The sequence below is a fragment of the Brachyistius frenatus genome, unplaced genomic scaffold, assembly GCF_029030835.1.
Source record: "Brachyistius frenatus isolate BFR_SWC_R1_liver_20210118 unplaced genomic scaffold, ASM2903083v1 Contig_45, whole genome shotgun sequence".
Classification (NCBI taxonomy): Eukaryota; Metazoa; Chordata; class Actinopteri; family Embiotocidae; genus Brachyistius; species Brachyistius frenatus.
In genome coordinates, this window is record NW_027210644.1 from 14,398 (window position 1) to 41,744 (window position 27,347).

The window sequence follows — 27,347 nt, forward strand, 5'->3', positions numbered from 1 at the left end:
AACTTTATTTTGTTTTAATGTGTAACATATTGTGTATTATGTTCTTTTTTTTGGTCAACATTTGTTGAAATCTTGTCTTTGTAAACACACTGTAAGTTGGTGCTGCTGGTACTTTATACTACATTTCTTGGATTTCTTGAACTTGAGTGAGTTGTTTTTTATTATTATTATTTGTAAACAAGTATATAGATTATTTCAATATATTTCTGCCCGTTGCTCACCACAACAGTCACTTAAGTCAGTGTGTTGCAGTGAGGACACCATTGACATTTCTCTTATTCCCGTGTGAATGGGTTCGTTCACCGACAGTAGCAGCTGATTAGGCCACCCCTACAGCCTCATGGCTCACCCTGTCCAATCACCCTGCTGAATTTACGTGTTATGTAATTGGGCCGCCTGCATGTGTTGGCTGAAGGGAGGAAATTAAAAGCAACGTTCTCCGTCCAATCGCCCCGTTCAAGCAAGTGGAGGAGCGCTGGGTCTGCAGGCCACGGTGAGATCGCATGCTTTGGTTTCAACTTCACATTTATATTTCATTGTAAGATGGGTACTGTTTGGGGAATGAGAGTGCTGTGTGCTGATTGGTCTCCTGCTACAACACACACACACACACACACACACACACACACACACACACACACACACACAAGCGCGCGCACACACACACACACACACACACACACACTGTTTGAAATAACAGATGGTTGCAGCCTCATGTTGAGGATATCGTAATTCTACATTATGGCATGTCATAAAGCGTGGTGAAGTGTGATGTTATGATGGATTGTAGTTTGCGGTGAAACTTTACATTTTGAGCTCTGCGTGAACATTGCTCTTTTCAAATGCCTGAAACTCTTCTACTCATGTGATTGGTCAACACTGGAGGCACGAGCTGTTGTAAGGGATTTGATCGGTTTACGCAGGTTGGCAGGGTTCCTGCTCCTGCTCCTTTTCTGTTAGGGTCAATAAACTGTCGAAAGGACAGGCCTGTGATTACTGAGCTTTTTTGCAATGTAAATAATCAGGGATATGCTGTATCACGGTTGTATAACTCCTGTCATATAAGTGTTTTTAAGCTTCGTGTAGTTATGTAAACATTACGGACACGATATTGACATGTATTAAAAAAAAACTTAAAAAAAACTAGAGCTTGTATAATACATTTTAACTTTCACAAAAAAATATAAATTAACTGCCTTTACATGTACAAATATGAAACATACAGTCAGTTGGCAGTTTATTAGATACACAAAGCTAAAACTCATCCAATCTGATCAAACAGTCCTGCAACACAAAAATGGCATCTTTATGAAAGTCAGACAGTTGCATTTTTGTTGTAAATGACTAACAGAAGTAAGATTTATGGTAGTTTTGAAGGCCGTGGTTTCTGGTGCTGTTGTATCATACTATATTATACCAACAAGTGTTTCTATTATTTAGTCCAATCAACACATTCCAGTGTGTGTAGGGCAAATAAAAACAGAACCACATCTCTGTATAATGCAATACTATTCAAAAATGGCTTTTATAATGACAAAAATTACCTCCTTTATGGCAGTGAGAACAAAGCCAGAACAATATGACGTTCATCATGTTTTATTGCAGGGCTGCTTTGGCTTTAGATGCGAGTATCTAATAAACTATATTTATATAATATATCTGTCCACTCGTTTTCTTCAAGCATTAGTGATTGAAGCTCACTTTGGTTTCCTATGGATCCAGTCACACGTTAGAATGAAGTGCGAGTGAGCGCCTTGTTTTTAGGACGGCAAGTAACGACCATTGTCATTAACAAATAACGTGAATCTTTTGATAATTTGATGTGACAGGAAAAAATGGATAACTCATTTTAAACAGTCTAGTGGGAAAGGGAATGTCATGTCTTATTTAACTGACAATTCAAACCCACAAGTTCAAGTAACAATGTTGCATTTTTGATAACTTCAAAAAGCTAAGATAAGTTACATAAAAGCAGTACATTTTTGTAGCAAAAGCTGTTCATTGTCCACCAAACTAGTGTAAAAAGGTTTGATACAGATACAGTTTTGATTTCGATTGCTGATTCAGAAGCAGGGGGTCAAATTTTGACCCATTCCTTTCTCCTACTTCACTAATTTAAAATGTATTTTCTGGTTGTCCTGGTGTGTATTGCTGCCCCTTCAGAACACAGTGAGACGTGACAATGAAGATCGCAGTGATTGGTCAGAGTCTGTTTGGCCAGGAGGTTTACAAGGAGCTGCGGAAGGATGGCCACACCATTGTAGGAGTCTTCACGATCCCTGACAAGGAGGGCAAGACTGACCCACTGGGTGAGAAATCTACTGATTTGGACCTCCATACTTTCCATACTCAGGCTGTGCCATAAATCACTGTAGCACTAGTTAAAGCCAATTATTAAAGCCTATATGCAGTCATGGTGGTGCCAAATGAAACGTGGACCCTTCACAATTCTAGTTTTACCGCTTTATTTAAAAAAAAAAAAGAATAAATACAAATCTTTGTAGCTTTCTTCTCAACATTACGTTATCATACTAACCCAAGTGCAGTGTGTCACGTTATCTTTGTAAGTGACAGATCAATGATCACATAATAACAATGAACAGCAATGATATGTCTACAAATTGATTTACATCACTGCTGAGGAATGTTGGATATGAAGTGTTGGATATGAATCCTGTTTCATGAGTTCAATTCAATTTTATTTTATTTATATAGCGCCACATCATAACACAGATTATTTCATGGAACTTAATACGTTAAAGTTCTTACCACAGAACTTTACAATATTATACAGAGAAATTCAACAATTTCCACATAAGATAGGAGGGAAAAACTTGGGTGAAAATGCTTGACAACTTTTAGGGGGCTCTAAAGATGCAGGTTGAAATGTTGCAGATCAGAAACAGAAAATATAACTGGTGAAAATTTACATTTTATGAGCGATGAAGCATTATGCAGTTCTGCAAATTACTTTGTAGTTGGGTGTGGTCAGAGATGCAAATACTATTTAATCTTTTAACCCATAACCATCAGAGCAGATCATTTACTCATACTTGTTTGATGGTGCTCTGAATTCCTTCTGTACTTCCTTAATCCTCTTATGCAACAGCACATGTACAAAAGCTCAAACTTTCCAACATCACGTTAAAGTTATTTCAGCTAAAGAGACATATAATCTGTGCTACGATTTCACAGTTATTGCTCTTTGTTTTGAAGCATTTCAATAAAAACAGAACAATACTAATTTACAACAATTATTGCAATACATACTAGCATCTTGTGAGAAATATAATATAAATGAAGCCATAAGTTCTAACAACACAGTTTAGGGACACCGGCTGTGGTAACTGATTATTCACTCAAGTTATTTGCTGCAGGATTTGCAGCTTTTTTATGCCGCCTGTTTGGTTTTCCTTTCCTACAGCCACAGAGGCGGAAAAGGATGGCGTGCCTGTCTTTAAGTTCCCCCGCTGGCGAGTGAAGGGCCAGGCCATCCCAGAAGTTGTGGCTCAGTACAAGGCTACTGGCGCAGAGCTCAATGTTTTGCCCTTCTGCTCTCAGTTCATCCCCATGGAGGTCATAGATCACCCCAAACACGGCTCCATCATCTACCATCCCTCCCTGCTGCCTCGTCACAGGGGAGCCTCCGCTATCAACTGGTGAGTGAGGTCCATGGTCAGGTTAATGTGTGTGTGTGTGTGTGTGTGTGTGTGTGTGTGTGTGTGTGTGTGTGTGTGTGTGTGTGTGTGTGTGGTGGGGGGGTCATTGCAGCAGGTCAGAGTTTTTTTGTTTTACCTGCTGCCTTGGACTTCACAGGACCCTGATCCACGGTGACAAAAAGGGTGGGTTCACAGTGTTTTGGGCCGATGACGGACTGGACACCGGACCAATCCTGCTGCAGAAGGAGTGTGATGTTGAACCCAACGACACCGTCAACACAATCTACAAGAGATTTCTGTTCCCAGAGGGAGTCAAAGGCACAGTAAGTGTGGCTTTGAGGGTGGAGAAAACAAGCGGTGTAGGCTCAGCTTGCCGCTACAGACAGTGATATGATGAAAACATTTTTACTTTAGACACATTTTAAACACTCATTGTAAATTATTTTTTTTTTTTTTAGATTTTATACACTTTATTAATCCCCGAGGGGAAATTTCTTAAATGAATAATTTTAAATTTCTTAAAATTATGCTTAAGTGTGTGGTATAACCACACAACAATTGTCAGATATGACCCCTTTCTTAGAGGCTTTCTCTTGGGAAACACAAGAGTATGCCTTCTCTCTAAACCTTTGTCTTTGCCCTTATGTGCCAGAGTTAAATTTTAACATGATTTTGTTTTTCCTCAGGGGTTAAAGTGCGTCATGTGGAAACGGCTGTGCTATAACACATTTTAACACAGTGACGTCTTAACACACCCAGCAGACACAGAATAATATTTTATTATACAGTGCTGTATTCATTTTAGCTGTTAAATGCCCCACTAGGTTCGCCATCTAGCTGATAACATCTGCCTGCTGGAAACGAGGTCAATAAAGATGATTTAATCAAAATTATAAAGTTGCTGGCCGTAAAACCCAAATAATGAGCTGAAAGATGCTAAATGCTACGGGAACTGCAGCGTTGGGTGAAAATATTGTTTAGGTTTATCAATACAAGCAATGACCTTCACATTAGATAGTCATTTTGATTCATTGTTGACATAAAAATATTGGGTAGTGCAGCTTTAAAATATTAGATTAGTTAATTCGTTGTTGTATTTTTTTTTTTTGTAACAACAGACCTTCAGGATTCTTCAATTGCCATGCAGCTATTTTTCAGATTCCCTTTTTTGTTTTTTGTAAAAAATATTGGGAAATGCAACTAAAGACTGGGGGCCTGATTTAGTAAGATATCAAATAAAATTGCGTGTTCCTTCCAAAAGTTTGCACTTTTTTTTTTCGCACCCGTTTTGCGGGTGATTTACTAAGAGTAATTGCGTCATTGAAATCAGGCGCAAATCGCTTTATTTAAATGACGGTTTTGCATGCGTTAAAGTGATTCCAGCAATGGAAAACGGAGCGACCGCAAAAGGAAAGGGAAATCTGATCCCGTTGAATTTAGAAATATAAATATAACAAGAACAAAACGCGATATGGGAGATTAGAAAGAGAGCACGATTGTTTTTGCGTCACAAAACTGATCTGCATTGTTCTGGCTTCAGGTGGAAGCAGTGAGGCTGATTGCTGAAGGGAAGGCCCCGAGGATCACGCAGCCACAGGAAGGAGCCACTTACGAGTGCATCCAAAAGAAAGATAACTCAAAGGTAAATACCAGACACTTCACTTCCTTCTACTACATAATAAAAGTGAAGAATAAGAGGAGGAATATAACTGGGGTAAATAGAATGAATGCTTTGTGGTTGTATGCACGCCAATTCAGTTGCAGTTTACATCCATGTTTCACGTAATATACAGTATGTAGTAAAGTCTTTACAGAAGTCCTTATGTATTCACCTGCTTTGCCAAATAAGACGATTCTGATTGAACACAAAGTTGCAGCCATGACAGTGGACAATGTTTTATATATAGGTGTTGCTGCAAAGAAGCTACAAATTTTGTAACCAAGATATTTCACTCACGACCCAAAAGCACAGAAGTTTCTTTAAAATCACTACAGTTTCAAGGTGGACATCGAGAATTACTCTCACCAATTGTGTATATGACCAAATGTAAAATATGGTCAATATTTCCCTTCTTTTTATTATGGAGTAGAAGTGTCTTGAGGGTAAAAATGTTAGTACTTTGTTTCTGACAATGGGGATGTGGTTTAGATTAAAGAGCTGATTAATTAAAGCAATAATAAGTGCTTATCATTTACATTTAAGTGCCACCACTGGAACCTGACAGAAGGAATCAGGTATCTGCTGATAGAGCAGCTGCACTACTTGCAACGCTACTGGCAAAACGAAAATGTATCCTGATATAAAACATAGAAAAAAATGAATTAAATTTATGATTTACTTATGATATACAATAAAAGTATGTTGGTGTCTGTCTTCTAAACTCTATAAAATGTCAACTGCGGGCAGGTAATGACGAAGAGGTAGTGATGGCAGTTTTCTGTTTGTCTCCAGATTGACTGGAATCAGTCAGCTGAGGCTCTCCACAACTGGATCAGAGGAAACGACAAAGTGCCCGGAGCCTGGGCAGAGTTTGACGGACAGGTAAGAGGAGAGCCTGAGCGATTCAGTGTTTCTTAAGACTCAGAATTCATATTTTCTATTGATACATATTGTATCATAGTATATAGTTAGGTAAATTGTTTCCTACAGTAGTTGCGACTTTTAAAGCACAGGCGAGATTAGTGCTATCTTGTCAGGTAGTCAATCAGGTGACGCACCTTTCTAGCTGCTGAAGATGTCTGAGCAATACCACATCCAGACCCACAGTTGTGACTGACACATACACTGTTGAGCCAAAACGTTATAATCTCTTTACCTAATATGCTGTTGACTGTTAAGTTTTGCACTGACTGCTGCTGCTCTGTTTTGTGTCTGTCTTGCTGCAGAAAGTGACTTTGTATGGCTCCACTCTGGTGGATAACGGCACTGCAGTTAACGGTCAGGCCCTGGAGATCCCTGGAGCCAGCAAACCCGGCATTGTCACCAAGGCAGGCCTGGTGCTGTTTGGCAACGATGGCAAGGCGGTAAGTCCTCTTATCTACCTGGGGAGATGCCTAAGTGTCTGCTTTCTCTCGATTTCCAGAATTCCAAAACATGTAATTGATATATATGTGTTATATGGGTCAATAATGAGGTTAAATGACAAATTACATCAAAGAAAGCCTTCATGTACAGTCACTTATTCAGACCCCTCAACTTTGTGCACACTTTATTGTGTTGTAGATTTAATTCTCAATTAATGTAATTGCAATTTCGTTTATCAATCCACAATTAATAACTAATAATAAGTGGCCAATCTACAAAATTTGACATGGGGTAGAAAGAGGTTTTGGCTGGATGGCAGGGCAGGGCGGTACGTGGGGGTCCCCATTATAAAAACATACGATTTCAACTTCTGTAGATAAATGGATCAGCAAAAGAGCCACAAATACACTTTTCCAATATTAATTGTCATGTGTTGATATACACTTTCTCAACTTACTTAATAATGGACAACAGGAACAACAAATTAGTGTTCATATAAAAAAAAAAAACTGCACAGCTCTTACTTTCTCTAAACTATCCCCCAGCTCACGTCTGAACACAAGTAAAGATTCTGCAGGCTGTGCAGCAAAATCTTTATGAAAATTATCTAAATCGAGGCCTTTGCACATCGGTTAGGAAATTCCTCAATTCTTCTGGGACTATTCAGGTCACGGCCACTCCGTGTGGGAGCTTCCGTTTGATGACCTCTGCAGTTTTAGGTAATATCTTTGAATGAGGCTGCATTACTCTTTCATTTTTACATATTTGAAAGAAAACAAAAAACAGAAATAGGATTATCTAATACAGTCATAGCATGCATGCATACCTTTTTACTTTCAGTTTGATCATCATTACTGATAGAAACAAGATCATTGTCACAGCATCATAGTGTCAAATCTTTATAAATAAGCTTTTCTTAGATATTTAGACAGTACCTCAAAATTAGTAATTTTACTGATTGTACTGTAAATTATACGGAAATTAAATAAAAGCATACCATGAGGTCCAGCTGGGATTTCAGCCCAGGTAGCTCTTGTCTACCCGCCATCTGTCTCTTATGTCCTTTCTGTTTGTTTTATTATATTCTTCCCTCGCGTTAATTTCCATCTCTCCCTTTTCTTCTAGCTTGTCCTCATCTTTTCCATCTGTGGTTTTGGTCTTCTGTTTCTCCTACCTACTGTCTTCTTCTTTTCCATTTCTTACCGTATCTTCCTCCTGCCCAGTCTTCAATATTCTCTTTCTGGAAAAGCTTGAAATATCCCAACCTTGCAAATTCCTTTTCATCTTCAGTTTGCACTGCCGTCCAGTCAAACTATTCTGACCTACAGCAGTCGCGACTCACTTGTTGCGGTACATTGTAAATGTTGGGAAGGGGTCAAACCTACGGGAGCATCGTCTCTTGCAGTATCCCGTGGCCTTGGTGTTGTGCTAAATTTCTGACCAGCAACAACTTTTTATATGGTTTTGAATTAGATTGTCCAAAACTGGGATGGAAAGTAGATGTTCCCCTGCTCACGATTACCAAAGATGTTCTAGAAATTTTGCAGATTCATGAAAAATCTACAACAGAAATCTGTCATTTACAGACATATTCAGGCCTGTTGTGCTAATGTGCATCCTGTTTGCTTTATTTATCCTTGAGGTGATTGTAGACTTTTGTTGGGAGTCCACCTGGAGCAAATTCAAAGAATTTGTCAGTTTAGTTATATATCAGGCTGCAAGAGATGTCACTGTTTTTTTTTTTTTGCATACAGTATTCAGTATTTTACAGAAGATGTAGCCTCTGTCTTCTATTTTCAGATAGACTGTCTGTTTTCAAAAGTAACATCAGATTTATGACTCTGGAATCATTTGGTAACTTCCAAACGATTGGTCTTTATAATAAGAACACTTTTTTTTTTTGTTTTTTGTTAATACATTTCAGTGATGTGCATTATGCCTTTTGACAGACAAAGTGATAGTGCTTTCTTTATTAGGCAATAGTTAAAAAAACAAATCACTTTTTTTTTTTTTTCCTCGACTGCAATATTTGCCAATATCTGCAATTCTCAGTGGCAGGGACAAAGACACGAAAGATGAGTGAAAAAAGTTAAGTTAATACTTTCTGAGGTGACTTGAGTATCAATGGCAACTGAATGTGTTCATCACCTTCAGTCCATCAGACACGAGAAGAAAAGATCTTGGGATGTTACCCACCATTTTTTTCTTTCTCCATCCGTTCTCACTGTGGTTGCTTGGAGAAAATATCTACTCTCTAATGTTACAGCTGAGGAAACACCTGCCAATAATTCTCCTGCAGTGTTACATGGCAAAAATATGGGGTACAAAAAAGGGATAAGACGACAACGATGCTTTTCCTCGATATTAATCACATCTGAATATGTGGACTTTTTTTTTTTTAGCTTTGTACTTTCATGTTCACCATACAGGTTTACCCAATGACTGAGCTTTGGCAAAAGAAAAACAATAACCAATGTATACACATTATATATAAAATATATATATAGAAGTATTTTACAGTGTAACATGGGTATGTCTAACTGACAGTTTATTATGGTGTAAATAATTCGATTTTTAATAATACTTTTTAAAAGAATGAACTTCAAGGAATGATGGTCACTGAATGAACATAATTAGGACGCATGTTTAGTGTCTTTAAGCTCGTTCTTTATACGATGAACATTAAAATTCTGGTGGTTCATATTAGCGTTGGCAGAGACACTAAACACAAAAGAAATATCCAGCACATGTGACGTTTTGTAAGTGTTTCACAACTTCAGAAAGGCAGCAGTAAAATCAAAAATTCAGCTATCGGTTTTTGTGTTTTGTATATCTAATCTATACAGGGCTGGTTATTTTGAACTGACCAAATGTGTCTGTAGCATGTAGTCTGTTGAGTTTTGAAAACTGAAATGATTAAAAGTTGTTTCAAAATGCCTGGTGAAATTCAAATGAATAGGAAGAGCCTGGATTCAGTTGGCATTTTGGGAAATATAACTATATACAAGTTAGATGAAAAGATCATGTTCATGTAATTTACCAGAAAAACGCAACTGTGCTTTTGAATTTTTGTTGGTGGACATATTAAAGAAAATAGATACAAAATGTTAAAAATCCCTTCAATTCATGTATTAAGACATACAAATACTGTGCTTGAAACAACAATGTGTTTGATATGTTTTTCATTTCTCAAAAAGTGTTCAATTTTCTTGATAGTTATTAAAAAAAAGTTTTAAAAAAAAAGAAGTGTGAATGATCTTCTCATCTAACTTGCATTTAAGGATATTCCCCACAATGTCAAACTCTTCCCGTAAGATCACTTTGTCAATTCTACTTCATTCTTCTTTTAAACAAATGTCTTGTATGGCCTTAGACAACCTTTAAAATCGGAAAAGAATAGATTCATGCAAAACCAATTTTGCAGTTCAATTAAAATCCCTATAACGCGAGGTTTTGCAAAATGTCAAGAGATTCCAAGCCCGGTTCTCGACTCAGGTTTCGGGCCAGACTATTTGCAAGATGTTCCACTGTTCTGCTTTTGAAGGTCTCTTAGGCCGGACTTTGGCTCGTGGATAGTTTGATGCCGTGAACCTTTCTCATATGCCTCTTCATCAGCAGCCTTTCGGTAAATAACTCGTCGCAATCCCCACATTTGTACGGTCTCTCCTCTTTATGTTTGGCTAAAACGTGTTTCCTCAGAGTGGAACCCCTGTTGAAGGATTTGTCACAGATGTGGCAGCTGAAAGGCTTCTCACCTGTGTGAGTCCTTATGTGTTCCGTCATGTGTCCTTTCAGCTTAAAACACTTGCCACAGAAATGGCAGCTGTAGGGTCTCTCTCCTGTGTGCACTCTCATGTGGTTCTGCAGGTTGCTTTGACAGGGGATGTGTTTGCCGCAGATGTGACAGTCAAAGTTGCCCTTGCTGTCGTGCGACTTGCTTTCGTGCGTCTTGAGGTGCCACGTTAGCACAGTCTTTTTGGTGAATATGTAGTTGCATATGTGGCAGCGGTACAAGGTGGTGCTCGTCTTCTCTTCGGAGAGCTTCGGATCGTCGGCGGGGGGTTGCGTTGGCTCTCTGCTCTCCTCCGCCGCTCTGCAGTCCTCCAACTGCTGCACTGTTTTGATGAGTTCTTTTGTCAGGGCGTCCCCGTCGTCACTGTCCTCTGCTGACGGTTGCTCCTCGCTTCCGTTGATCCACAGTTCCTCCTTCAGCTCGTCTTTAACGTGGGACGGCCCCGCCTCGTCCTGGCACTCACCAGGGCCCCACTCGGGCTCTTTCGGGGTAATCTCCTCTGTGGATGTCGGCGCAGTAGGCTGTAAGGCATCTGCAAGGACAAAGGGAAGTTAATGACACTCGCGATACGTTGGAGTTGCATCAACTCCACAAAGGGAGACAACTGGTGTCGGAACTCTGAAGCATTTTCTGTTATGTGTTTCACTAAACCATTTTGTATTTAATTGAAGGAGTGAAACCAAAGGACACGTTTACCGTAATCTGGATACATAAATGGGTGACACTTTGTTATCAGCTTTTGAATGTGCACAATTCGTCTTTCTTAGAAGCATTAGATCTCTGGAAGTGCATCCAGTTTGAGTGCAACTGCTAAAAAACTTTTCCATTTGTGTTTACTCCCTATAAACTACCAATGTACAGGTATTTGTTTGTTAGCTTGCGTTGTATCGATGCATCCATTTTATAAGAATCCTGTCAAGTCACTGCTCCGGACACTTAAATAGTTACAATAACTTCCTGTAAGAACCACAATTTGTGTATCATTTTAAAATGTGTATTTATGTGCAAATTTAACAAACCAGGTTTTTAAATATTTGGGCGCTTAAGAAGTATTGGTAGGTTACTTTTGAACTTTGAAAAGAGCCAGGCTATTTTCTAACCAACTAAGATAAACCTCCTGACTCCAGTTCCATACTCCATACGGAATAAGTGACTCGAGCAAATAACACCATTATGACTCGTGGAAAAATGTACTGACGTTGTATTTCATGAGAGGTGGTATAGGAGTGCATGGAGCCACCGCTTATTTGGAGCCAACCCTGCAGGCCCGATTCAGACCTGGAAGCTAAGTCCACTTTTATACACAGTCTTTGCTCTTTGTCTGCAGCTTTGACAATGTCATGTACACGACATTCACAGTATACATATCTTCCTCAAAAGATATTAGAACTCTACAATGTTTAGGTTGAAGTCGGGTGTTTATTCTGTTCAAAAAGCCAAAGTACCATCTGTACAGGTGTTGGCCGGCAGTAACAATTAGCATTGTACGCCGTAAACATTGCCTCTAAAATCTGCCTTGATTTCAGTCCCACGACAACTTGATTTGCCGTGTACTGTATAAGCAATGGTTTGTTATGGTAAGACAAGCATATGTTGGCAAATGCTGGTCAGTATTCTGCAATTCTTTAATGCTCTTCAATTTTTAGCTGAGCTTCACAAGCGATGATGATAATTTAATCATTTAGCCTGGTTCGTATGAGTGAGCTGAAAAGTACACACAATATTGGGGAAAAGCAGGCCGGGCTTTCCTGAATCCTGCATCGGCCTGGCATTTCAAGAGCTGCAGTGCTTCACGACTGACAGTTAGTCAGTCCATCTCGCTCTCTCTTCATTCTGAGGGTTGGGGAACGAAGATGTTGAGACGGCACTGATGAAATACTGAGCAGAATTTGATTCAACATATCAGGCCACGTTTTGTGCAAAAAGAAAGCAACGGATTATAAAAGATGTTTTCTCAATGCATCACTCTGCTGTTATACCTTCACTGATTTCCACCTGCTGAATATCGCGAACGGCAGTCGGCATCAGCTTCGTCACGTCGACAGCGGTTCACACGGAGAGGGTGACGTCGCGGAAGGTCTTCGTGCGGCGCTTCAACAAAACGAGCCGGGGAAAGCGCCGGCTGCACCGAATGCACTTTGAAAGCCACGTCCTCGCCGTGTTTGATTCGGGCGTGTCTGCTCGCGGTCGAAGGTCTGTTGAAAGCCTCGCCGCGAAGGCAGCCGTCGTATGGCCTTTCTCCAGCGTGCATCCTCGTGTGTTCTTTTACACGAGCTTTCTTTTTGCATTCGTTCCCACACGCGGGACGGGAAAATGGTTTGTTCGTCTCACGTGGCATGTCATTCGAGTCCCGCCGTTTTGTATTCCTGTCACGGGCCAGGCGGGTCAACTTTTTGTTGGCGGACTCTTTTGAAATGTTACGAGTCCATTTGGGCCATGCGGAGGTTCGCATTCGCAGCGCTCTCGCTCGGTCTCCAAATGTCACACCTTTAGTTACGCTGTCCGTCGTCTCATTTTCTTCCTGTTTTACAACTCGAGTCCGTGCATGTTGCAACGCTGCTGTACTCCGGACGTATGGGCTTCTCCACAGATCTGTCCCAGGGTTCAGTGTCTTCAACTTTTAAGGGGCAGGATGACCTGCATTTCCTCGCCTTTGCTGGAATTGCATTCCTCCTGCGTCTGCCCGTCTTGAGCACAAGCTTCCCGAGTCGGTGCGGGTAAATCGATCTGCCTTGAATCTGTAACAGTGGATAGGAAAATGTTTTTGGGTAGTAGCTATAAAAAATTTAAAAAAAAACACCTCGCTGATCACAAATGAACTAGATGTTGGGAAACTTGAATTGTCCCCAGCAGTGAAGCTCGTCTTAACGGCAGCAGAGCGATCAAATGCGATTTATGGTGTGAAAAGAGTAAATTAGAAATAAGCAGTTAAATGTATTTATCCCCAAATGTTCCGCACAGGATCTTTGGCTCAGTTCATCCTTTTTATTTTTTATCTTATTTTATTTGTGTATATATTGTGCATTTAAAAAAAAAAAATTATATTTATACTTTTACTACCTCCATTTTTATTCTGTAATCGTTATTGCTTTTGCTGTATCTTCCATGCTGCTGTAACGAAAACATTTCCCCATGCTGGATCAATAAAGTCCGTCCATCCATCCATTCATCCTGTGACCCGACCAGTATACCACCATTTGAGTGACTTGACTGTTAAAGTGATAATTATGGCCAGTGACACACTTTTCAAAATACATTTTCAAATAATTGTGTCCCCTGTTGAAGCCACAATGTACTTGCAACATGACCCCCAACATTTGGTGTACTGGTACACCCACACTAGGTCATAAAACTTCACTTACAGCTCACTAAAGAATATAAAATGCGAATTGATAATGCATGTAACCCAGTTTGATTAATAAGCCCGCAACTATTGCACACATTGTTCACATCATCACAATAAAGCCTAAAAATGATGTAGTAAATAGAAAGGACTGCAAAACATGTTGGGTATATCATGTTAATACTTTTATGAATAAAAGCTGCGGACTGACGTATACAAATTATTTTAAAATGCCGATTTGTCAAACGATGTTAAATATACGATGGCCATTACAAAAGACTGCAGCCATTTGAATTATTCCCAGATAGTTAGGTTAGGTAGTTACTTTATTAATCCCCGAGGGGAAATTTTTTCACTACAGCAGCATACAGAAGCAATAGATAGTAATAGAACAATAGAAAAGCAATAAAATAGCAGTAAAATAGCTGTAAAAACTATAAAATATAAATATAAAATGCACAGTATGTACAGTATATATCTATATATATTATATACAAACAACCAAGAAACACAGTCAACAGTGTTATTGTTATGTGATGGATTTTGCCAGAGGTGAGTTATTGTAAAGTCTTATTGCAGTGGGCAGGAATGATCTCCTGTATCTGTCCTTGTGACAGCGGAGCTGGAGGAATCTTTTAGAGAAAGTGCTCCGCTGTCCCTGCAGCAGGTGGTGGAGAGGGTGGACAGGATTATCCAATATGGATAACAGTTTGTTCAGCGTCCTCCTCTCCACCACCTTTTCCAGACTATCCAGATTATAGCCGATGATGGAGTCGGCCTTCTTAACCAGTTTGTTAAGTCTGTTGGTGTCACCGGCTCCAATGCTGCTCCCCCAGCAGACCCCAGCGAAGTACAATGCACTGGCCACAACAGACTGGTAGAACATCTCCAACATCTCGCTGCACACATTGAAGGATGGAAGTTTCCTCAAGAAAAGGAGTCGACTCATCCCCTTCTTGTAGACAGCGTTGATGTTGGTCTTCCATTTCAGTCTGTTGTCGATGGACACACCCAGGTACTTGTACTCCTCAACCATGTCCACCTCCTCTCCCAGAACTCTCAGCGGTTGTGGAGCCGTCGTCTTCCTCCTGAAGTCGACCACCATCTCTCTGGTCTTGGCCACGTTCAGGAGCAGGCGATTTATTCCCGCCCACTCCACAAAGTCCTCCACTACTACCCTGTACTCATCCTCCCGTCCATCCCTTATACATCCTACCACTGCAGAGTCATCAGAGAACTTCTGCAGATGGCAGGACTCTGACGTGTCCACCCCAACCACCCGCAGCTTCTCACTCAGCAGCAGTGGTTGGATGGTGTTGAATGCACTGGAGAAATCAAAGAAAGTGATTCTCACAGAGCCACCGGTTCCATCCAGGTGAGACTGAGCTCGTTGCAGCAGGTAGATGATGGCATCGTCCACTCCCACATGAGGCTGGTGAGCAGACGTTTCTGTAAAGACCTTGCCTCGCATGATAATTTACTTTAGGAAAGGAGTTTAAGTATTTGACCATGACAAAGAGGTAGCAATCACACAGTTGAGTAAACAGCCACCCTCCCGCCTCCTCTGGGTCGACACCTACACCGGAGTACACCCACTAACTGGTGTGAAGACGAAGTATTATTTGACTGAAGCAAATCACCACACAGTTCAAAGTTATGGGATAGTTTAGTGTCATAAGTCCAGCTGTAATCACCCTTGGGGAGAACCGGTCAGTACTCTGAGTGTGTTTGACTGGCAGCAGCATGCAGCTAAACTGTGGGAGGGTGAAAAAACACTGTAAACAAACTAATGTTGGTAACTGTAAGTCAAGGACAAAAGTTTTGTTTGCAGTCTTGTTGAAGAGCAAGGACATTGCCGTTTGGCCGGTCTTGACAGTTTTAGACCGCAAACTTGTTTTAGCTATTAGGGTGCACAGAGGTGTGCTGATTGCAACAGATCTACGCGAGTGGTATAAACTGTGAATGTAGCTGTAACCGTATACAATATACATGTATAGTATGATCCACGTTTTGTGATAAAAAAAAAAGAAAAAAGTTGTGTAGTCTTTTGAGCAAAGAAGAGTTCCTGAATTTTGTGCAGATTCATTTTGATTATAGCAACATGACAAGCTGCAATTAAATCCAAGGAGCATTAAGGTGTTTCAGAGCTCTTCAACCAGCCGTGTAGGATGTAACAGGACATTATTTGAATCTTCAGTCATTTACATAATGTGTAAAGAAATCAACAATATATATATTATAAATGACCAAATGTTCAATGTTGTCCTTCTCTTTCCTTCAAGATACTCCACAATAAAGCTGTAGGGAAGAATGTATAATTCTCATCAATGCACTGACTGCTGTAGCACTGCCTCAACACTATATACATGGGACATGCATTTTGTTACACTAGTGACCCAAAATTATACTCTTGACTTTGATCAATTCAGATAAAAGGAAGGTTTGCAACGGAGATGTCTCTCAAAGCTTTTCAGATCACAAGTTTGTAATTGGTCAAACAAAAACAAAAAAATCAGCCTTCACTAAGAGGGTAGTTACTATATGCTGCACGAGATGGTGGCTCCTGCAAATTACATGCATGTTAACCTGTTTGACTATCGGCACATTCTTTAAAAAAAAAAAAAAAAAAAAAAATGGCTACATGAAGGGGATCATCAATAAATTCTCAGAAATTTAGGTAAAATACTTGGAGGCTAAGTTTTTCTCTGCTGGTGTCACCTTATTAATAGCGTTTAAAAAGTAAAAAAAAAAAAAAAAAAAGAACTGTATCAAAAACTTTTATAGTACAGTATAGCCAGGCCACATGCAGTGGCGCCACAGGCTACAATATTGTAATTCCAAATGCAGTTTCCCGCTGCTGTCGTGCTTTTATGCAGTTTGAATTTAACACATGAAATAAGATGGCTAATTTAGACTATATTGAAACACCGGACCTCGGGTCAGATTGAGCTTTGACCCTTCACGTCGATGATTTGACTTTCTTCCACCACCCCAACCCCGCTCTTCCAAACTCAGCAGTCAGCCTGACCGTGCTGTAGTGACGGCAGAAAGATGCGTGGGGTCACCGGGTTACAATTGCAAACGGTGACGTCACATCTTCACAGTGTTGGCAAGCATCCACTGACACACGATTACTGTACACCCGTGTAGGCCACCGTGGCACATCATTTGTACATTTCCAGAATCCATAGTTTATCCCATGCGCATGGCTAAAATGAAACAGTAAGCTACGAAATGAGTAAAGGAGCAAGGTTTTTGTTTTTGTTTTAAAATATATATATATATATTTAATCAAGTGTGTCTATTTTCTTGATATACATGGATTCGTAGTAATATTTGAATAGGGAGAACAAGGGGCTTTGCCCAGCCAACCAATTACTTTCACTCCCCCCCCCCCCCTCACATTTTAAGTGGATGGTGGGGACAAGCATCATCGGCTGATTTAATAAAAGTGTGGCTTATTTTGGAGGAAACACATTTATGCCGAATTGACCAGTGTGTCCTTTGCACCCGGGGAAGTACGTCAGATGTGTTTTCCGAGAAAGACACGTTTTCTGAGATCGAAGTCAAATTAAATACCAAAATGTTTGTAAGGACGGTTTTTTTCTCCCCCTAAAAGACACGAGGACGTCTTGGATCTAAGCTAAATGTACCATAATGACCTTATGACAGCGTAACGGAGCGTAACATGTGGAAACGTGTGTTGTTGCTTTTTGTATTATTATTTTTTTTTAATTATTGTTCTATTTGAAGTGATCCGAAACGAAATTGCAAATATGAAAACTGATGCACCACCTTTGCAGCCAGGGAGCACCGGCTAACGTGGCTTGCTAACGCAGCAACCTGAAGGTGGTTGAATGCAAAACCTGTGAACTGACGTGACACTGTGGCCCGTCTGACGTGGCTCACTTTGACGGCCCGTCTACTTATAATGCAACTGGGAGAAACATACCTGCTCGGTGCAGTCTTATCTCCGGCTTGTAGACCAAATCCAGCAGCCGCTGCAGCCTTCGGTTCTCCAGCTTGGTTCGGTACACCTCGTCCTGGTACTCCACGACTGTCTTTTCGACAAATCCGTAGATGTCGACCGCAGCCGCGGTTAATCGCTCCGTCAGGAAGACGTTGAATGACTGGAGAGTAGCTGTGGCCATCCTGCCGCTTCACTGTAATTGTTGGATTTATGCTTTTATCCTGTCGGTGAGAGTGACAGCCTCCGCCTCCTCCTCCTCCTCCTCCTCCTCGTCTTTTTATGGCGCGGGGGGGAGGAGGGTTTAGGAGGGGGTCGCAGCGTGAAAGTGCATTACCAACCCCCAATTGTTTTTTTGTTGTTGTTTTTTTTTGGAGCGTGTGCATCTAGTATGATTATAGTCCCGTTTTAAATAAATAGAGTACTATACATTTTCCACCGACTCCTTTTTGCTTGCTCCCATAATCCTGATGGACATTTGTTTAGTGCAAAGATATTAGGTGTGGTAGAGTGCGCTCTGCCCTCTGGCCTTGTGGGTTAAGACGGTTAGGTTAGGATGCCCCTCCTGTTTGGTGCTGCTTTTTGTCTTCACTTTGCTCACTGGCTCGCTGCGCTGCATAAAGATGTTGTCTCGTCTGTGTTTTCTGTATCCCAACTGTGCTGTAAACTCTTTAATGATCGTTCTTTTGATTGTTCCTTTTGGTTCAGATAGGCTGTGTTACATCGGCCTGCTTCCCTTGGCACACTTTACTCAGCCAATATTCCCATTCATGGCCGAATCAAACTGTCGAGGCGTCCCTGGGCAAAGATCTGTTGTCCGGCTCTCCCGACCCCTCATGTGCATGTCAAAAGCCCAGTCAAAGTCCAGACCTTAACCCCGTAGGACATCCGTGGGTGGACCTGAAGATGACTGTTCACGAATGCCTCCCATCCCAATCTCTTTAGCTTTAGAGGATCTGCTAGGAGAATTGCAACAAAAGGATGCAAAGCTTGTAGAGACTTAAGAAACTGCTGCCGAAGAAGCTTCCACAAAGTATTGGATAAGGATGAAAAAAAAAATGTTGACATTCATGTTGAGTGTGGATTGATGGAAAATAATAATGATATCCGTTAAGATTTAAATCTATTCCCCAATGGTAGTGCAAACAGTGAAGGAGTCTGAATATTAGCCTAATTGTGACTGTATAAACCTGTGCAGGAGTGTCAAAGGTAGTTCAAGGGTTATAACACCGAATTTTTAATGAATGTAGTGTAACAGTTGTTGGAGTTGGTTTTTTTTTTTCTTCTGTTGAATTTGTTAAATACATTTCTACTGCTGTCGACATGCTTTCTACACAGACAGAAACTGTAACACTGCTTATCTAATGTTTTTTGAATCATGTTTTTGGGTGACACTGTTTTCACGTTTGCCTTTTTTCTGCAGCTGCTTGTGAAGAATCTGCAGTTTGAAGATGGAAAGATGATTGCTGCTGCACAGTACTTTCGTTCCGGGACCAGTGCTGCTGTGGAGCTCACTGAGGAGGAGAAAACCTTTGCTGAGCAGATGAGGGTAGGACCTCCTCTCCTACTAATTCAAGGCAAGTTGGGAATAAAAGCTTTTGTCCGTGTGCTCACTTTTGACATAATATCTTCCAGGCAGTGTGGCAGAGCATCCTGACTAATGTGAGTCAGATCGAAGACTCCACGGATTTCTTCAAGTCTGGTGCTGCTTCCATGGATGTGGTCAGGTAATAAATAATAGAACTACATCAAATAGGTTTCTTTGTATTGTTCCTCTCTTACTTGTGTCATATTCTACTTGTATACACGTCAGTTCCCTGATTACCAGAATTACAAACATCTGAAAGTGACGTGGATAGGTTAGATTGTTTATATGATAGTAACATAACATCAAAAGTTATGGGAATGCATCTGTCCAGTGCTTTAAAAAAAAAAAAAATACAATCTGCAATGTGTTTAAACACATCCTGCAGTTTTAGTGGGTGACTCAAAACGTTTGCAGTGCCTTTCTGCATAAAGAACAGCAACTCGAGCCTTGTCAGTTTCAATGATTGATAATCAAGTTTCCACAACAAAAACATAAGCATTAAAATCTCCATATAGAACTCACCTTTCCGCATTATTGATTTTCATGCAAAATAGCCCATTTTAAATGGTTCCAGATTTCCCAGTGTGAGGATACGCTGCTTTTCCTTTCATTTATTTTAATAATTAGTATTTATTTTTAATGGTTTTAAGGCGATGGGAATTTCTTACTGTTTCCTATGTTTTTGAAAACAAGCTGGTTGATTAATTCAGAAGATAATCGGGATCAATTTATATTAAAAAAAATAAATAATCAGTTGCAGTCTAATATAAATCCACTTCAACCAGCTACAACTGTAAAGAGCTCCATAGACATTACCCCCCACCTACTTCCACCTCCATTTCTGCCTTCAGGCTTGTGGAGGAGGTGAAGCTTCGGACCAGCAGCTGTCAGCTGCAGAACGAGGATGTCTACATGAACACCACCTTCCAGGATTTCATCCAGATGTGCGTTAGGAAACTCCGAGGGGAGGATGATGAAGAGGAACTGGTCGTCGACTATGTGAGCTGACTTAATTTTGAATTCACAGTATTTGTTGCTGATCAGCGCAGGGAAGACAAGATGTTGTCATTTTTTTTCACGTGCACTGTTTAACTACTCAGGTGGAAAAGAGCATTAACAACATGACCATAAAGATGCCTCATCAGCTGTTCATCAACGGAGAGTTTGTCGATGCAGAGGGAGGAAAGACCTACAAGACCATCAACCCCACTGACGGCTCGGTAAGGAACACCAATCATTATGTGCTACCACCTGAAAACCAGTAAAAGTAATAAGAATACAAGCAACAAGAATGGGCAAAAATGGCAATGAATAATACGAATCATACATGTGTCATTAAAACAGTATGTACATATGCTTGTACAACAGTGCTCACGCAGAGGTGAGCTGTTATGATGAAAAGTAACAATGATTTCCTAAAATATTCTGTATGACAGCAGAGCTAAATTATTTTGTTGGATAATGAGTTTTGCTCTATTTGTATTTGTGTCATGGAGTGGGTGGGATGGATTGTCCATGATAGAGAGCAGGTTGTTTTTTTTCAGTGATCTGCTCCTCACTGACTCAAACTACTCCAGGTTTTGACTAATGATAGTTCTAGCCTTGTGAAGGAGTTAATTGATCGCAATGACATCTCTGGCCTTGACGCTGCTCCCCCAGCAGACCACAGTGCAGTAGATGGCCCCTTGCAATCTTGTTACATGCATTAAAAGATCTGAGCTGAGTCAGTTTAACCCCCGTCTTATACATGGGCGGCTGTGGTTCAGGTGGTAGCGCAGGTTCCCCACTAATCAAAAGGTTGTCAGTTCAATCCCCATTTATGATTCACATGTTGGTCCTTCAGCCCAGTCCGTCATTCAAGTTGACTTCCAAGTACTTGTAGCGATCCATTTCAATTCTCTCACTAATGATTTGTGGCTTTGTGATTTTTTTTTGTTTTTGTTTTTTTGCCCTGATTGTCCTTCAGGCCATCTGTGACGTGGCTCTGGCTCAGATAAGTGATGTGGACACGGCAGTGGCTGCTGCTAAGGAGGCCTTTGAAGAGGGGGAGTGGGGAAAGATGAACCCAAGAGACAGAGGCAGACTCATCTACAAGTCAGTATACAAACACACCGGCGGCAACTGAAATTCAGCATCAATTAACAGAATGGTCTGTAGCGCAGCAATTTGACACCCAGACTTCCCACACGGACGGATGTGGACAAATTAATTGATACCCTTCCAGTATTTTGTTCTAAGCCATATTTGGGTGCTTTTAGCTATGTGTTTTGGTTCATTGTCCTGTTTGAGGACTCGTATTTTTCTTGCTGAATTAATCAAGCAGTTTAATGATGTCACTGACAATGTGCCTCATCTGCCACTCTGCCCACAGGTTGGCTGACCTGATGGAAGAGCACCAGGAAGAGCTAGCAACCATCGAATCCATTGACTCCGGAGCTGTTTACACTTTGGCCCTCAAAACCCATGTGGGCATGTCCATCCAAACTTTCCGCTACTTTGCTGGCTGGTGTGACAAGATCCAGGTAAGACAGCTGATTTAAAAACCTGAACTTCATCCTTTTATTTGCAGAGAAAATTAAATGAGATTTTGATACATCCCAGATACACTACACAGGTAAATACATTTAAATAATGACGAGGAATGATGATGATGTCCTTCTTTTACAGGGCAGCACCATCCCCATCAACCAGGCCAGGCCCAATCGTAACCTCACTTTCACCAAGAAGGAACCAATAGGGTGAGAAATGAAGGAGTGGATTTAAAAAAAAGTTTGACACATTACTTTGGTTTATGAACACATACCTGAAGGACCATAGATGTATGAAGGAAAACAAGTTGGTGCCTCATTCTTTTAAATGCAAGTTGCAGTTAAACCTTTCCCTAATAGTTAGAAGGTTATCTGTATAGAAGTTCATGAATTCATTACTAATGAGAGCTAAAGGAATTTTAGGCTCAACAGAGCTGTGGCTCTTTGTCAGCCTGGCGACAGTGCTGAAAAGAAACCTGTTGTGTTTTCTTATTTTGCTATATGAATGATGAATAAAATGCAGTTATGCCATTAGGCTGGGCAAATTACTTCCTAATTAGTAGAATCCCAGCTTTCACAATGACTGCTTTAAAGTGTACATTTGCAAATTGTATCGAGGAGCTAGTCTCCTCTCTTTCATTACTTTGATTCATTAACACCCAAAAACTCTCCCTTTCTTTCTCCTCAGAGTGTGCGCCATCGTGATTCCTTGGAACTACCCTCTGATGATGCTGGCCTGGAAGACAGCAGCTTGCCTGACAGCTGGAAACACAGTTGTCCTCAAACCTGCACAGGTCAGAGTCCCATCTGACAGACACTGTTCTTAAGAAAGTAAAATTATTATTAATTTCTCTTTTATACTATTTGTTCCCAGGTGACTCCCTTGACAGCTCTGAAGTTTGCTGAGTTGGCAGCAAGAGCAGGTCTGCCCAAAGGAGTGGTCAACATTCTGCCTGGGTCAGGTAGGAACACAGACACAATACATGAATGACGTGATCCTGACGATGACTGATGAAGCTTTGTGAGTTGTTATGGAACTGATCTTTTTCCTGTAGGTGCTCTGGTGGGTCAGCGTCTGTCCGACCATCCTGACGTCCGTAAACTTGGCTTCACAGGTTCCACTGAAATTGGTAAACACATCATGAAGAGGTGAGAAGTAAAGCACCTTTATAAAAGTCTCATCTAAACAAAGTGTAACATTAATGCTCACCTTTGTGTAATTGTTTTCTCCATTTAAAGCTGTGCTGTCAGTAACGTAAAGAAAGTCTCTCTTGAACTGGGTGGGAAATCCCCACTCATCATCTTCAGTGACTGTGACATGGACAAGGCTGTGCGCATGGTGTGTACATTAAGGGACATTTTTCTTTGTAATTTTCACACATGTAAATAGTTGCAGAAGTACGACCACCGTGTTGCTGTCTGTATATTTCAGGGCATGAGCTCAGTGTTCTTCAACAAGGGAGAGAATTGCATCGCAGCTGGCAGACTGTTTGTGGAAGACTCCATTCATGACCAGTTTGTGAAAAGAGTGGTATGTGTCCGTGGATTGCGCACTGTCAATGTTTCTCTACTCAGATCACTGAACAGCAAAAAGCGGCGCTCTTATCTGGATTTATGTCAGCTTTGATTAATCACTTTTGACAGATCAGCTTTATTATTCTTTTTTTTACATTGAAGGCATCATGTTATGTGTTTGATTTTACAGTAACGGCCATTAGTTTCACATCAAATCATCATAATACTGTTCATACACTGACTCGTAGACGGAGAGCTTTCTTTCATACTGCTTATTTTAAAGTTCAACATGTTTAAGTTGAGCTTGATGCCCTGATAGCTCACCAACACCAAATGTAAACAAACAACATGGCTGAACCTCAGAAATTCATCTTTCTATGAAAGCTTAATGCCAGCAGCTTAATTGGATTAACATAATGAGTGTGGTCATCATATTTCACACAACAGCTAATTCCCAGGAAGGGAAAGAGGTTCTTTATCGAAGTGAGGAGGAGCGGTTGATCCTGTTGCTAGGTGTAACGCATCCTTTTAAAAGGAGTGACTGGTTGGTAAAAAAAAAAAAAAAAAAAAAAAGCTCTATGTGTTATAATTGGCATAGAATGGACATTGACATCCAGTGGAAATTAAATGAACTGCATCCCAATATGAGGCTGTGAAAGTGCTGTCAAAAATAGACCTATAAATGTTGCTGATATGACCTTTTTAAAGACTGTTTCTTTGTCTTTAATCTCAGATTGAGGAAGTCAGGAAGATGAAGGTTGGTGATCCACTGGACCGCTCCACAGACCACGGCCCTCAGAATCATAAAGCCCACCTGGACAAACTGGTGGAGTATTGTCAGACTGGCGTCAAGGAGGGAGCCACCCTGATCTGTGGTGGCAAACAGGTACAGCGACCAGGTAAGGCAACACAAGCTTGAAGTTATGAACCAGTCAATGTGGTCCACCTCTGTTATATTGGATTCTGTAGATGGATTTTATATTCATTTCACATGTAGGTCTGTAATGTGCTCTCTCTCTGTATGTCTGCTTCCAGGTTTCTTCTTTGAACCCACAGTGTTTACTGATGTGCAGGACCATATGTACATTGCTATAGAGGAGTCATTCGGCCCCGTCATGATCATTTCCAAGTTCAAGAATGGGTACGTTAAAATTCACCACTGCTCACCCCCCCACCCCCCCCCACCCCCCCACCCCCCCCCCCCCCCCCACACACACACACACACTTTCTCCCCATTTATCACCTAAAACTAATCCCTACTGTCTCCCTGCCTTCAGTGAGGTGGAAGATGTCCTGAGGAGGGCCAACGCTACAGAGTACGGCCTGGCATCAGGGGTTTTCACCCGTGACATCAGCAAAGCTCTGTATGTCAGTGAAAGGCTCAATGCTGGCACCGTTTTCGTCAACACCTACAACAAGACTGATGTGGCTTCGCCATTCGGCGGCTTCAAGCAGTCTGGATTTGGCAAAGACCTGGGTAAGAAAAACTGCCGCTTTTACTGTATAGCTGTAGTTGTTGTTATTAATGTATCTCTATAATAAATTTCATTGAAATCTAATAAAACAGTAAAAAAAAAAAAAATCCCCAAATAGAATTATAAACACTAATTCCCACTTTTAATCTTAACTTGACTGCTTAAAACAGGCCTAAATTAACCTGTTCATTTTATCCATCAGACATACCTACATACCTTTTTTTTCTTTTATATTTTCACATTCATATTGCATTGAATTAACAGTTAATCGAATAAATAAACTAAGACTACTAAAATCTGCACCTAAAGTCTACTGTGAAAGTCCTGCATTTGACTTTTGATTCCACAAAACTGTTTTATAATTGGACCCTTAACCTAATATTTTGTTGCACAAACTTTCGAGGCAATCACTGCAAACAAGCAAGTTCACTTCAGGATATTTCTAGGCATTTGGATTCAACCTTTGTACTTGTTTTTGCTTGAACTTCAATCAGATGATACGGTTATGTGAAACCTGGCTTCTCAGAAGTCCAGCGTTTCTTATGCCGTGCTCTCTGGAATGTATCACTTACTATGACTTTCTCCAGGTAACACTGTTGTATTATACTAAAGGGCAATTGCCTAAGTGTTCATGAAGTTACTGTAAGTTGTGATTTTGTTACAAAATATTTGAATTAATCAATTCATAGAAAGTTAATTCCAAAATTTAAATTTCTCATTTATTCAGGTACTTATTTCTTAAACCATAGTTATTTTAAGTCTCTATGACAGTAAAGTGAATACTATCCATATGTTGTTGTTTTTTTTGACTGACTGGAGGACAAAATAAGGCATTTAAAATAGTATTATTCTCCACTGGGGAACAATTGAGAGGCTTGCTCTGAGGAGGTTGTGGCACAAACTGCTCAAACTACAGTCATGGTCAACACTTCACATCCCCTGCACGACTTACTGGTCCGAGAGCAGAGAGTTTTCAGTCCGAGGCCCCTTTAGCTCCGCTGTAATAAGGACCGCTCCTGGAAGTCGTTCTTGCCCATTGCAATAACAAAAGTATGACTTCCCTTTGTGGTGGAAGGGGATACTCATGAGGCAGAGCTACAAACACCCGCCTGTTTCCTCCCTGTGTGACCTTGCTGGTAACAAACCCACCCGGTAGCATCAGGACAGTGTAAGCCTGTGTTGACTCGTATCCATACTTACTGTCAGTGTCTGTGTCATTCCAACAGGACAAGAGGCTCTTAATGAATACCTGAAGACAAAGGCCGTGACCATCGAGTATTGAGTTTCATCACAGGTGGCAGAAGACCGTTAGAGGGCCACCTAAAATAATGACGTGTGTGAACACTGACAGAGGAGACAAGCACAGGAACACACAAGGCAAATCAAGTGTTGCTAACTATGATACTGTATGTGCCCTAACATGCTCGTTGATTACACTGACCTGATAAATTTGTCTAACACATCATTGTTTAATCCTCAATAACAGATCCATGTTGTATGAAAGTTTCCTAATATTGTCCTGAACTATGCAAATTAATGTTTTGTATTAGTTTGACCAAGTGATTTGAGTGTAATTTAGTTACAAGACAGCATTTCTAATATGGCTTACATTAGGTCAGACAAGTCTTACAAAATGTAACATTCACAATAAAATGTTTTGGCTATCAATGAAAACTGCTGAGCATCCCACTCTTGCAGACCCCTTTATTTGTTTATTTCTAAATCGTTTTTGGCAAATAAGTTTCGAAACTGCTGATGTTAACTCTAGATTCTCAAACTTGACCTCATGCACCGGTGCCACACTTACACATTTGTTTTTCATCTTGCTTGAAATAAAAGTCAAACTTCTTAAAAACATCAGCATTTAATGTCTTAAAAACAAAGACATACAAAGACTATCCTTCAAAAGAAATACAGTACAAGATGATTATTTCAACCGGGGAATAACTCCTTCAACAATATTAACAAGACAGACTCTCAGTGGCCAACTTCTACGAGTTAGTTTTTAGTACTCGCTTCAAATTTCGTTTTGATCAAGCGGAGTGTGCGAAAAGCATTATAACGGTAGGATATGAGAGGCTGCAAAAAGTCATTTTGCATCTTTGTCGTCATTTTGTAGCTCGAAGTTAAACTGTAAATTTACAGCAATTCCCGCAGTTTATGCAAGTTCTTATCTATAGAATCACTTTGCTTTCCTTAATAGTTATGTTTTGCATATTATAATAGTTTATATTTGCGAGTGTTTAAAGTGACTTTTTCAGTGTGCAGGCCTTGGGACATCTGAAAATGTATCCCACGTCAGCTCACAGGAAATCATGTACAAAAAACTATTCTTTTAAAAACATGGGTAATGGTGCATATTTTTAGACAATCTCTCCGGTGAGGCATTGCCAGTGTCGTGCGTTAAAAGTGCCACAAACAAAACTTTTTTTTTTTTTTTTTCATTTTTCATTT

The 27,347-nt window shown here is 40.5% G+C and overlaps 2 protein-coding genes across 2 annotated transcripts; one reads left to right on the forward strand and one right to left on the reverse strand.

Moving 5' to 3' along the window:
* The first annotated feature begins 412 nt into the window (after nucleotides 1-412).
* On the forward strand, nucleotides 413-26,567 carry LOC138623588 (cytosolic 10-formyltetrahydrofolate dehydrogenase-like). Its single transcript, XM_069703180.1, has 23 exons — nucleotides 413-493; nucleotides 2,164-2,309; nucleotides 3,425-3,659; nucleotides 3,817-3,982; nucleotides 5,200-5,301; nucleotides 6,112-6,201; nucleotides 6,546-6,683; nucleotides 19,211-19,336; nucleotides 19,423-19,514; nucleotides 20,227-20,374; nucleotides 20,476-20,595; nucleotides 21,342-21,469; nucleotides 21,747-21,897; nucleotides 22,043-22,113; nucleotides 22,592-22,697; nucleotides 22,778-22,865; nucleotides 22,959-23,052; nucleotides 23,143-23,242; nucleotides 23,336-23,434; nucleotides 24,152-24,317; nucleotides 24,454-24,559; nucleotides 24,696-24,895; nucleotides 26,120-26,567. The coding sequence occupies exons 2-23, from the start codon at nucleotides 2,183-2,185 to the stop codon at nucleotides 26,173-26,175; spliced, it is 2,709 nt and encodes a 902-aa protein (XP_069559281.1). The 5' UTR covers nucleotides 413-493; nucleotides 2,164-2,182; the 3' UTR covers nucleotides 26,176-26,567.
* Nucleotides 8,582-18,043, reverse strand: LOC138623589 (zinc finger protein 679-like). Its single transcript, XM_069703181.1, has 2 exons — nucleotides 17,773-18,043; nucleotides 8,582-11,009 (listed from the first exon to the last, which is right to left on the reverse strand). The coding sequence occupies exons 1-2, from the start codon at nucleotides 17,969-17,971 to the stop codon at nucleotides 10,234-10,236; spliced, it is 975 nt and encodes a 324-aa protein (XP_069559282.1). The 5' UTR covers nucleotides 17,972-18,043; the 3' UTR covers nucleotides 8,582-10,233.
* Nucleotides 26,568-27,347: the final 780 nt, after the last annotated feature.

Bases quoted from the DNA above. Each gene is read 5' to 3' on its own strand.
- LOC138623588 (XM_069703180.1), top strand. From the start codon at position 2,183: ATGAAGATCGCAGTGATTGGTCAGAGTCTGTTTGGCCAGGAGGTTTAC. The intron at 3,660-3,816 runs GTGAGTGAGGTC...TGGACTTCACAG, and splicing joins GGAGCCTCCGCTATCAACTG to GACCCTGATCCACGGTGACA. The intron at 6,684-19,210 runs GTAAGTCCTCTT...TTTTTTCTGCAG, and splicing joins TTGGCAACGATGGCAAGGCG to CTGCTTGTGAAGAATCTGCA.
- LOC138623589 (XM_069703181.1), bottom strand. From the start codon at position 17,971: ATGGCCACAGCTACTCTCCAGTCATTCAACGTCTTCCTGACGGAGCGA. The intron at 11,010-17,772 runs GTATGTTTCTCC...TTGTCCTTGCAG, and splicing joins GATAAGACTGCACCGAGCAG to ATGCCTTACAGCCTACTGCG.